This window comes from Pipistrellus hanaki (genome assembly GCF_964339955.1).
Source record: "Pipistrellus hanaki genome assembly, chromosome: 1".
Taxonomy (NCBI): domain Eukaryota; kingdom Metazoa; phylum Chordata; class Mammalia; order Chiroptera; family Vespertilionidae; genus Pipistrellus; species Pipistrellus hanaki.
The window spans coordinates 125,641,061-125,652,947 of record NC_140503.1 but is presented as its reverse complement, the minus strand read 5'-3'; the positions used below and the strand labels follow the sequence as shown (position 1 = coordinate 125,652,947).

At 37.1% G+C, this 11,887-nt stretch overlaps 1 protein-coding gene across 2 annotated transcripts; it reads right to left on the bottom strand.

Moving 5' to 3' along the window:
* Positions 1 to 1,927: 1,927 nt before the first annotated feature.
* THNSL1 (threonine synthase like 1) lies at positions 1,928 to 11,593 on the bottom strand. 2 transcript variants are annotated; one of them, XM_084868363.1, is made up of 4 exons: positions 11,469 to 11,593; positions 11,007 to 11,094; positions 5,865 to 5,928; positions 1,928 to 4,279 (listed from the first exon to the last, which is right to left on the bottom strand). In XM_084868363.1, exon 4 carries the CDS (start codon positions 4,224 to 4,226, stop codon positions 1,995 to 1,997), a length of 2,232 nt encoding a protein of 743 aa, XP_084724489.1. In that variant the 5' UTR covers positions 4,227 to 4,279; positions 5,865 to 5,928; positions 11,007 to 11,094; positions 11,469 to 11,593; the 3' UTR covers positions 1,928 to 1,994. The 2 variants fall into 2 exon arrangements, with proteins under 2 accessions (XP_084724489.1, XP_084724488.1); XM_084868362.1 differs by lacking the exon at positions 11,007 to 11,094 and having other exon boundaries at positions 11,469 to 11,582.
* Positions 11,594 to 11,887: the final 294 nt, after the last annotated feature.

The window sequence follows — 11,887 nt, the reverse complement described above, 5'->3', positions numbered from 1 at the left end:
GTATCCAAAGTCTCACTCAGAACTGGATTTCAGCACAGTCGGGAGGTTTTGTTTCCCTCCTGAAAGAGAAAGCTAGCTGCGTGCTTGCTGCCTGCCCTTTCTGCATGCCGTAAGCAAGCCAGCCATGTATTCGGCCACCCACCCTTTCTGCATGCAGGACTCCATACCTCTGTCCTCCACAGCTCCTCTGGGTCTCAGTGTTCTTTTATCTTTCTTTCTAGTTGTAGAATTTGCACTCAGCCAGTTTTCCAGTGGTTCTGGATGATGTCCACTCTGTCTTACAGTTACATTTTTAAAAATGGTTGAATGAGACAGCAGTATAGGTGTTTACCTATGCCACCATCTTGGTTTCTTTCTCGAAACCTCTATTATTCTTATAACTGTTCCTGGTTTTCAGTTTTTGGTTCTAGAACTTTGTTTTATTGTTGACAGCATTACAGATGTCCTTAATTTACACACATCCTTTGCCCATCTCCACCAAACCTCTGCCTTTTTAGAAGTTAAGACAGAAAGTCAAGGTTAACACATAATTGGTTTGCATGTTTTAAAAAATTCATGCTCATTAAGCTATTATTTTTCTTACAATTTTTTGTCTAAAGTTCTACATATGTCTCCTTTTTCCCCAATTGACCCCCTCCCCCATCCCTTCCCAGCTCAGGCAAGCCCCCACCACCCCAGTGTCTGTGTCCATTGGTTATGCTAATGTGCAAGCATATTAGTCCTTTGGTTTCTCTCTAACCCTCCCCTCCCATTTGTCTATAGATCGATCTATTCTTGTTTATCAAATTATGTTGATCATTATAACCCACATATCAATGACATCATGTGATATTTATCTTTCTCCAACTGGCTTATTTCACTTAGCATAACACTCTCCAGTCCATCCATGCTGTTGCAATTGGTAAAAGTTTTTACAATTTTTATTTGAGCTAATTCTACCAAAAAATGAGGTGAAATGTTAATCAGCGAAGACAAATTCTGTTAGGAAATCCATCTTGTGGTTGAGAGTAGTTCCTTATACTAACAGTTCCTTTCAGTGACCATCTTTAATTCAGAAATAGAACATCCAGCAAATTCACAAATTTATGGTTAAAATGTATTACACTAGAAAGAAAAATTAAATATGTGCATCAAATGAGTGTGGTTTTAGTTGTCAAAAAAAAGGAATGCTCATCAAAAAGGGAGACAATATGCATAGAAGAATGGACTCCACATAATACAGGGAAACTGGTACCTACAACTATAAACATACTTGTAATAAAACTATTCAAATACACTGAATTTTGGAAAAAATTTCTCTTGAAATAGGTAAGCCATTTTATTTCTGAATCCACTTCGAAGTAGGTCTGTTGATTATTACTTCCTGGATTTAAATCATGTGTCCTGATTTTCAAACTACCTCACTCTAACTATAAACATCCAACAGAGAATAGAAAACAAAACACTTATTTAATTTGGATGGTGTCACTTACACATAATTATTTGTAGCCCAAATGAATTCTGACTTAAAAACACTGGCTCTATCTTAGAAGATAACCTACTTCCTCCATACAAATTAGCCATTTGAGCAGTAAATTATGTTTCTCATCAGAAGAGAACTAGTAATGGTTACAAATGTAGTAGTTGTGAACAACTGTGTTTAAATATTTTAATTGCAAAATTAAATACCAGGAATTTTGGTCCACCTAAAAGTGGGGGTAGGAAGTGAAAACTGATGTATCCCTCGTGAGTAAACAGAACAACACAATAGCACAAGGGTCTGTGCACTATGCTACCTTTTTGCCACTTCTAGATTAAGTGACAGGTACCTTTTAAGGATCCAAGGAGCATGTAGAGGTAGAAAGTTCAGTCCTAGAGGTTAGGATATTGAAATTCCAAAAGATAATAATATAGACATAGCTAAATTAAAAAAAACAAACTATTGTACTCCAAATAAATTTTTGTGATTTATTATTGCATGGTTATTAACAAAAAAATTATTTTACTCAGAAAACTTACATGAATTGATTTTGTATTAGTTTTTCCACATGACTCTTCAGGACATTCTCATCAGCTGCACAAACCTGATACTCCATCTTCTCTTGCTGTTTTGTCCTCTCCAATAATGCCTCATGTAGGGGAGGTAATGCATTGTATGAACTCAATAAATAAAGCCGACTTGACAAAGTTTGGTTTATTTCTTGAATCTTTAATGCCTTCATGATAGCAGGTGCAAACTTGGAGTAATGAGCTGTCGATGTGACAATCACTGGGCACGTTTTGTCTTGCATTCTATCTGCAACCACTTTTGCAATGGCAGTGTGTGGATCCAAAATATACCCGGAATTGTTGTAGGTGGAGTGAATAGCTGCTAGGCACTCTCCCTCAGAGCACCAGTCGGCTACAAAATCCTGCTGAAGTTTCTCAACTAGATTCTTTTCTATCTGAAAGTGATGCTGCTCTTCTAATTGATTAAATAATTTTGTCACTAATTGTCCATCTTTATTAGCGAGCAAGTGTAAATGTCGTTCCAGGTTTGAAGATTTAAGAATATCTATTGCTGGCGAGAAAGTTTGTGCTAATTTCCTTTCTCTTAGGTCATAATGTCCTGTTTTTATAAAATCAGTCAAAACGTGGTTCTCATTAGAGGCACAAATAAATTTTCGAATAGGGATTCCCATCATTTTGGCATACACTGCAGCTAAAATGTTACCGAAGTTCCCTGTGGGAATACAGACATCCACTGGGCTTCCCAAGGAAATAAAGCCTTGGCTAACAAGATCGAGATATGCAGAAGCGTGATAAACCACCTGGGGAAGCAGTCGGCCCCAGTTTATAGAATTCGCTGAACTTAAGATTGTTCCATATTCCACAGTGAGAAAGCCAGTGAAGTCAGAATCTTTAAAAATTCTTTTTATAGCTGTCTGGCAAAAATCAAAATCCGACTTGACACCCATTGCCCATCCATTTTCTTCCTGACTGCCAATTATCTGTGCTTTTTGAAAATCACTTATCCCATTCTCAGGGAAAAACGTGGCCACAGCTATTCTTTGCTTGTCATTTTTATTAAGATTACTAAAACCATTTAAGACAGCACTCCCTGTGTCTCCTGAAGTTGCTACAAGTATCATATAATTGCAACTGGGTGGAATACAGTGTGCAAAAAGATGAGGCATAAGCTGTAAAGACAAATCTTTAAATGATCCTGTTGGTCCATAAAACAACTCCAGGATGAACTGGTTGCCTGAAAGATGCCTGACAGGGGCAATTTTTGAGCAGACAAAGTTTTCCCCATAAGCCCTTTCAATCATTTCTCCCAATCTGGCAGCAGGTATGTCAGCAGGATGTATACACTTTTCCAACAGTATTTGTGCTCTTTCTATGTAGGTTGCTCCTACTAATCTTTTCCACTCCCCACAACTTAATTTTGGAAATTCCTTCTCAGGAACAAAGAGTCCACCATCAGATGCTAAACCTTCAATCACAGCTTCACTAAAGAATTTTGTCGCAACCTTCTGTTCACAGTCTTTGGGCCAAATGTGTCTTGTTGAAATGAATGTTTCTGAGTCCACATCTTGGTATCTTTTAACTTCATTAAGCACTTTGTCAGCTACCTCCTCTGGGGTAGCCCCAATTTCACAAAAAACACGGGTATCATACCACTTCTTATAATACTGCTTTCTAAATTTAAGTAAGTCTATCATAGTTGTCCCAGAATTCTGACCTACAATCCTATTTATTTTCATTAATTTTAGACGATTAACTATATCTATTAGAGGTACATCCAGGTATACAATTATTCCATTTTTCTTCAGATGCCACATGCTAGTATCATGCATTGGGTTAGACCCAGTAAGGGAAATCACACTTCCAGCTGTAGAGAAGTTTAACACAGCTTTTCCTTCCTCTTCTAAAAATTGTTCATTACCAACATCCTGTAATTTTTCAGACACACTCATATTCCAGGTTTTTTCAAGGATATCATCATCCACATCTATGACACAACAGCCTAGTTTCAGCCCTATTATTCTGCCTACTGTTGTTTTCCCAGCTCCAGGCAATCCCATCAGGATAATATTTTTGTCTCCAACAAGAGAGTGAATTGAGTGACATGACTTCCTTAATTCTGCAAGTGCAAAGGTTCTTGAAAGATATAGCTGTGCATGTTTATCCGTTTTAGCGTGTATAAAGGAAAAACATTTCTGGGTTATTTGTTTCAGATGTTGACATCGGTTAAAGTGGAGCATTCTCTTTTCACTTTTTTCTTTTGCCAAAGCCAATCTAAAAACTGGCTTTAATCCTTTTCAAAACATAAATACAAGAAAGGACATTTGGTTACTACAATAATTTCAACAGTCTTAAAATCCTCACAGGAGTGAATATAACCATGTCCAGAGTACATAAACTATTTTAAAATCTTCCAAATTTATGGGATATTTTTTAAAAGTATTTGAATCCAGCCGAAACTGGTTTGGCTCAGTGGTAGAGCGTCAGTCTGCGGACTGAGGGTTCCAGGTTCGATTTTGGTCAAGGGCATGTATGTTGGTTGCGGGCACATCCCCGATAGGGGGTGTGCAAGAGGCAGCTGGTCGGTGTTTCTCTCTCATCGACATTTCTATCTCTCTATCTCTCTCCCTTCCTCTCTGTAAAAAATCAATAAAAATATATTTTTTAAAAAAAGTATTTGAATCCAAATTCTCATATATTGCATATTACGTCTTTAAAAGTGTTTTCAAATCTCAAGACACTGAATACTCAAAACTTTAATAATTTGTAGCAATTAAGCAACAGATACTTTATTCAGAAAATGCCATTATCATAGGTGCTTTTTGAAAAAAATATACTAAATCAAATTAGTATTTCTTTTTCCTGTAATGAAAATTGTTTTATGTTTTATAACCCATATAATAAGAGTTATTTAATGTTGGAATGTTAGTTGTTTAGAATTCACAAAAAGATGATGGTTTTTATATTTAACTTCTCTTTAGTTATATGAACATGTTTATAGACTATCATGTTACTCATACATTTCTTAGATACAGTATTCACAACAGAAAACCAGGATAAAATATTTGCTTATAAAATGCTTAAATAACTTTCCAAACTATCGGGCACAGGTATGATCTTTTATTTCTATGTGACTTTTCTATGCATACTATTAAGAATCATTCTTACATATTCTTCATATTGAAGACCTTTTAAAATAAGCTAGAATGAAAGTTATAACATTATGCAAATAGTTAAAGTGATGATAGGCAGCAAGGTCAAAGGCCACATATCTATAACCTTATCTGCATGGGACCATCACTTTGGTCTCTGTTCTATAAACATCATCAGTGAAGAGACTTAATTCAAATTCCAGACTCCAGAGTGATAGATAAAAAAGAATGTTGTCAATGACAAGAGGGAAAACTTATTTTGGAATCCAAAGCAGCTTTGGATACTGTTCAAATTCTTGCTTTTAGAAATATACTCACCATTAAAACATAAATGTATGCCAGACAAGTAAAAAATTTAGTCACATGTAAAATTCAAATTAATACTTCTGCAACATTCATTTAAATTGACTAAGATAATTTGACCACTACACAGTGGGGCTTTTCACACATTCTGTAGTAGAACCAAAATGCAACTAAACCATAATAAATGTTAGATGATACACTTAAATATGTTCTGAAAACTTTAATTTACTATTCTGATTATCAATTCAACTCAAACTTTGTTCTATAATTAACCATTTAAGCCATTTTAAACTAACACTGAATTTAATTTACAAGTTAAATTGCAACTGTCAAGAGAAGGAATACATTTCTTTATTTGGCTTTTCAACTTATATGTGTTGTGCTTAACTCCCAGTGACTTGTAAACATATGATACACACGTACCAATCTTGATGAAGAGTTTGCAGATGCTGAGACAAAGTCAATCTTTGCAAAAAAAAAGTGGAGTCTATAATGGAAAAAACGTCAAGTTAATCATAACTGCATACAGTATCACAAAATTCCACACATAGACTATTCTAATATTACAATACCCATTTGAAATATTTAAAGTGCAAAAAAAAAATGGACCCTTTTCACGTTTTCCCAAGTCTGTTATTAAAAGATGAAGATACTGCTTTTTTCAACAGTATCTTATCATAGAAAATAATTTTACTAAACCGTATTGAAGAAATTTCTGCCATCAAGCTATATAAAATACAACCAAATAATAAAATATATAAAATCTTTCACAATGACACCTAAAATTTTAAGAATTTAACTGTATATTTAGCGATCAGAGGAAAATAAATCATGGAATAAAGCTATGAAATGAGAATCTGAATCAAGACATAATTTGCATCTATTAATACACACTTGTAAAAAGCACAAATGAAAGGAAGCACTTGCCACACACAGGTACCTCTTAGCCCATTTAAATGAATTTGTAATATATTCAAAGCATGTATCACAGTGGCTGGCACACAGAGATATTCATATGTATAGTAACATTAATCATAGTCACTCAGTGACAATGGGCTAAAAAGATATAAACTGAATCAGGATTTCTTAGCACAAAGATTAGGCATATTTTGTAATGGTCTTGTTTATTTATAAGCCTTCAGAGAAAACAGTGGTACTCAAGTGTAAATTAACTGTTTTGACATACGGTACACAGTCTAATCCTTTGCCTAGAGTAAACCAAGGGCCAGAGAACTATATGCTTGAAACATATCAACAACTTCTTTTATTAACCTGTATTCTAATATTATACACTAGCTAATTTTGAGGGACTGTATATAAGACAGCCTTATTAACCTTCTAATCAAAAGACTTTTGCTTATAAAACCACAATGTCTTCTTTTTTTATTTCCCAATGCATAATTTTTGATGTATTAGTAATAATTCCATATTACTTGAATAGCTGGTTTGTTTTCATGGACATTTTGTCTTTTTTTTTTTTTTTTTAATCCTTACTTGACGATATTTTTTTTAATTGACTTTGAGAGAATGAATATGCATATGAGAGAGAAATATCAATCAGTTGATTCTCATACCTGCCCCAACCATGAATGGAACCCACAATCTTTTGGTGTATGGGACTATGCTCCAACTGAACCACTTAGCCAGAGCTGGACACAAGTCTTTTAACTGATCTTTCTTCCACTTTATGCTGGTTACTATTGTACAATACTTAATATCAATTCCATTAAAAGAAGACCGTAACACAAAGGTGTTAGCGTTACTTTATCTTTTGTAGCCCTACTTTCCCTTCTTTAATATGAATTTAAAATAGAAAATTATGGCCCCAGCTGGTTTGCTCAGTGGATAGAGCATTGGCCTGCACTGAAGAGTCCTAAGTTCGATTTTGGTCAAGGGCACATGCCAAGGTTGTAGGCTCGATTCCCAGTGGGGGTGTGCAGGAGGCAGCCAATCAATGATTCTCTCTCATCATTGATGTTTCTCTCTCTCTCTCCTTCTCTTCCTCTCCAAAATCAATAAAAATAAATAAATAAGTAAAACAGAAAATCATGGTCCTGGCTCGGTGGCTCTGTTAGTTGGAGTGTTTGTCCCACATACCAAAAGGTGGCGGGCTCAATTCCCAGTCAGGCACATACCTGGCGGGGATGCATAGAGGAGGCAATGATATTTCTCTCTCCCTCCTCTCTCTCTAAACATCAAAAAGGCATATCTTTGGGTGAGAATTAGAGAAAAGGGGAAAAATCATGACAGTTCAATTTATTAATTCTGTATCAATACTATTTCATCATAAAAATCTTCCTGACTCTAGAAAAAAATGCTGTTAAGTGTTAGCACATGTAACAAATATTGTCTTTCTAAAGCAAAATAAAGATGAATTCTTAAGCTACATACTAATTTTGCTTTTATAAAATTTAGCCACAAACTAATTAGGACTTCAACATCCACTGCAAGCAAAGCAAATGACAAGAGAAGATGGAATGATGCCCATAGCATGTAACTTTATCTAGAAACAGAATTTTACTTAATACAGTCAATTCTTGTTATTCATGGCACTTGTGTTCTGTAAAGTTACCAAGAATATTAACTTAGTGAATATTAAACCACTGCTTCTGAGAAATACATAACCTTGTTTTATACGTGTTTCTGTTTAAAGACATCTTATTTAACATATACAGTTGATTCATTACCAATGCACTCCAGCCAACAGCACTCTTAACACATGCCTGAATGAAGCTAATCCAACCACATTTTCTCTGTGAGGCACTGATAGCACTGTTGCCTGGGTAACACCAGGCAGCACTTCAGCACTCTGCTTGGGGGTCATTTTAAACAGCAAAATCACCAACTAGAAGCACAAAAATGTGAAAAATGTGGCACTAAATAGAACATGAAAAGGACACTTGTCTACAGTATGAGAGCTGAAGCAAGAAGGCATGGAACATGCACATCAGACAACTCAAATTTTTCACCACGGTGTGCATATCTGAGAATGACTACAAAACTGTTGCATGTATTAATTAGAGATTATAAATAAATTTTCGCCAGAATTCACAAATATGGAACCTGTGAAAAGTGAGGATCAACTGTATATCATTTTCTCTTCTGATTCAAAGCCATGTTATTAGACATTTTTTAATTTAATTATATGTTAGCATGTTTTTCAGTATAATGGTCATGAACAGGAAATTTTTCCTTAGCCAAAGGACAAAACTATTTGAAATTAAATGAAAGTCAATCACACAGGAGTCAGAAAGCAAAAACATTTTCTTAAAGACCAAATCTCTTGGCCATAATAAAAATTACCTAGTTTTCAATTCCTCTGGGAAACTGTCAGAATCCTCCTAGTCAAAATGATTCAACATTTTTCACCCATTTAAAATATTTGCTATTATAATTCTCTTCCATAATAAAATAAGACATAGTACTTCAAAAATTATCTCCTGATGAGAACTGGCTATATAGTTCAATGAACTAGTTTGTCATCTTATACTAATGCAATCTCTAAATTTCTCAGATGACTAAACCTAATCCACTATCTTATGAAGATACTGAGGTTTTTAAAAATTATTTTTTTAATTAATTTATTTATTTTTTAATATAAAAATTATTTTAAATTACTGCATTTTATAGCATTAAATTATTTTCCAAGTAATAAGAATAAAAATATGCTAGGACCATGGCCTGCAAACTGCGGCTTGCGAGCCACATGCGGCTTTTTGGCCCCTTGAGTGTGACCCTTCCACAAAATACCATGTCTTGGGAGAGTCTATTTTGAAGAAATGGCGTTAGAAGTTTAAGTTTAAAAACTTTGGCTCTCAAAAGAAATTTCAATTGTTGTGCTGTTAATATTTGGCTCTGTTGATTAATGAGTTAGACGACCACTGTCCTAGGATATAAACTAATGATGTGTGTGGGGGTGGGTGGGGGGGAGGGGGAGGTAAAGCTCTATGGCTTCTGAACAAAAATCCTCTCAACAAGCTCCTGCTTCCATAGGAATTGGAAGTGGAGAGGGTGAAAGGATCACACACTCCATGCCACCTGGTAATCACAGGGATTTTACAAGTTCCTACTCATTGCTTTTACCTCAGTATCAAAGCTGACTAAGCTTTCCTGTTGTTTCCTTTTGCTGTTAGATATCCTCTTAATGGTCTTGAGTATTTAAATCAAGCCCTTTTAAAGTACAGTTTTCCATTTTATAACTTAGAAAAATATTTAAAGTATATTTGTCTTTATAAAGCATTTATTTTCCTCCCAATTATCATATTCGTATTCCCACCTACACCTATCTTATTCATCTAAGTAGATTCCATTAATCTTTAGGAAAAACAAAAAAACACCTACTTTTTATGTGAAACCATTTATAACAAGGGTCTGTGCCAACCACAACCCACAGGCCAAATTAGCAACACAATTTTGCTTCCATTTGTGCATTTGTTTAGTACTGCCTTTGGCTGCTGCTGAGCTACAGTGTAGAGTTGAGTAGTTGCAAGAAACCATCTGACCTGGCAAGACCTAAATATTCATTAGCCCCTACAGAAAAGGTGCATGATCTCTGATGGCACACCAACACTAATCTCGTGTGGACATATTGGACACAGGCATTTCCTTTGAACAGGACTGCCGTTTTGAGGAAAATATAGAAATCAAAAATATATTCTTTGTAAACTTACTTTCAAAAAAACAAGCAGAATTACAGATCAAGCATCTAAGAAAAAAAAAAGTTCCTTTCCAAATGATTTAACAACTTCCATCATGATTGTAAACTAAATATACTATAGTGAGATCTTAAATTCTGCTTAGTAATTTTAAAACCACAATAACTATACTGACATCAGTAAGAACACTGTAGCCAGGACACCAAGAAGTTAAGGTTAGCTAAGGCCAGTTGGTACTTATTATCTGAAGACATGCTTTTCTTTGCCCTTAGGGAAGTGATTAACACAAACCATCCCAAGTGTTCCTTCTAATTAAAAAATTTGTGGAAGTTTTGGCCAATGACTATCTATTTGGCTAACGTTATTATCATTCTGAGCCCTTAGTTCAAATCTTAACTTGTATGGAGAACAAAATTTTTCTTTTTTCATGCTAAGCAAAAAAAAAAAAAAAAAAAAAAAAAAAAAAAAAATTTGAGAGGACCAAACTTGGTGCGCTCTCCCATCTTGGAACATCTTTATTCTCCTTGAACAGAGTGGCCACTGTAAGGTGGTTCTGACTATCTTCCTTCCCATATCACATTGCCAACATGTCTTTTAGGGATGGGGATGGCAAAAGCTTTTAAACGAATTTCTCTCAGCAATCACCCGTGTGCAAGTTGGTTTATGTAGAAGATCAAATGGGTTGAGAACGGACAAAAAACCGCTTCTCACAAAGACAATTTTCAAAAATGGACACCAAAAAAATAAATAAATAAATGGGCAAAATTACAGAGCCCATATAAAAGGCTTCCTCTGGTTCAGGCTAATCATTTAAAAAACAAGTACAGCCGAAACCGGTTTGGCTCAGTGGATAGAGCGTCAGCCTGCGGACTGAAGGGCCACGGGTTCGATTCCAGTCAAGGGCATGTACCTTGGTTGCGGGCACATCCCCAGTGGGGTGTGTGCAGGAGACGGCCGATCATTGATGTTTCCAACTCCCTATCCCTCTCCCTTCCTATCTGTAAAAAAAAAAAAAAAAAAAAAAAAATTTAAATCAATATATAAAAATAAAAAATAATAAATAATAAAAACAAGGCCACAACCTAGTGGAGAAAGACCTAAGAGGATGGGACCCATCAAGGGGGAGAGGGGCGTAAAGCAGGGAAGAGGAGAGGCGCAGGGCCCAGGGAGGAGCGGGGAGGCAGGTGGGCGGCAGGCCCGGCGGCCGCGGGCGCACAGCGAGCACCGCCAGCCGAGGACCGAGGCCGGGGCGGCGGAGAAATGAGCGGCGATGACCAGGAGGCGCAGAGAGGGGAGGGCGCGAAGAGGAGAAAGGCATGCGATGGGGGCGGACTCGTGTAGGCCTCCCTTTCTTTCTCCTGCAGTAACTCACCAAGAAAATCACACTGAGAAGACGGGGAAAGAGAGAGAATGGGAGGGGGTGTCCAGGAGCAGCCAGTGTCGCCTCGGGATCGAACCCCACATCGCCGGCCCTGGCCCCCTGACCACAGCCCAGGCCACGACCTCTCCAGGACCGCCCCCCGCGCCTGCGCATGCGCCGGGCAGCCCTGCCCTCCGGCGCGCGCGCCACACCCACCTCCAGAGCCGCCCAGCACCAGGCACGTGACTCCCGCCAGGCTCCTCCCACGAGCTACTTCTGGCCCCTACCCTACCCGATCCGCTCTCCACGTGAGCCCTGCGTGGGCGTGGCCTCGGCCTCTGGCCCCGCCCCTGCCGGGATGGGGACCTGCGCGCCTGAGCTTTATTGTGTGACCTCAGCACGCCCGCTGGGCTTGTGTGTCTGACTCTTTC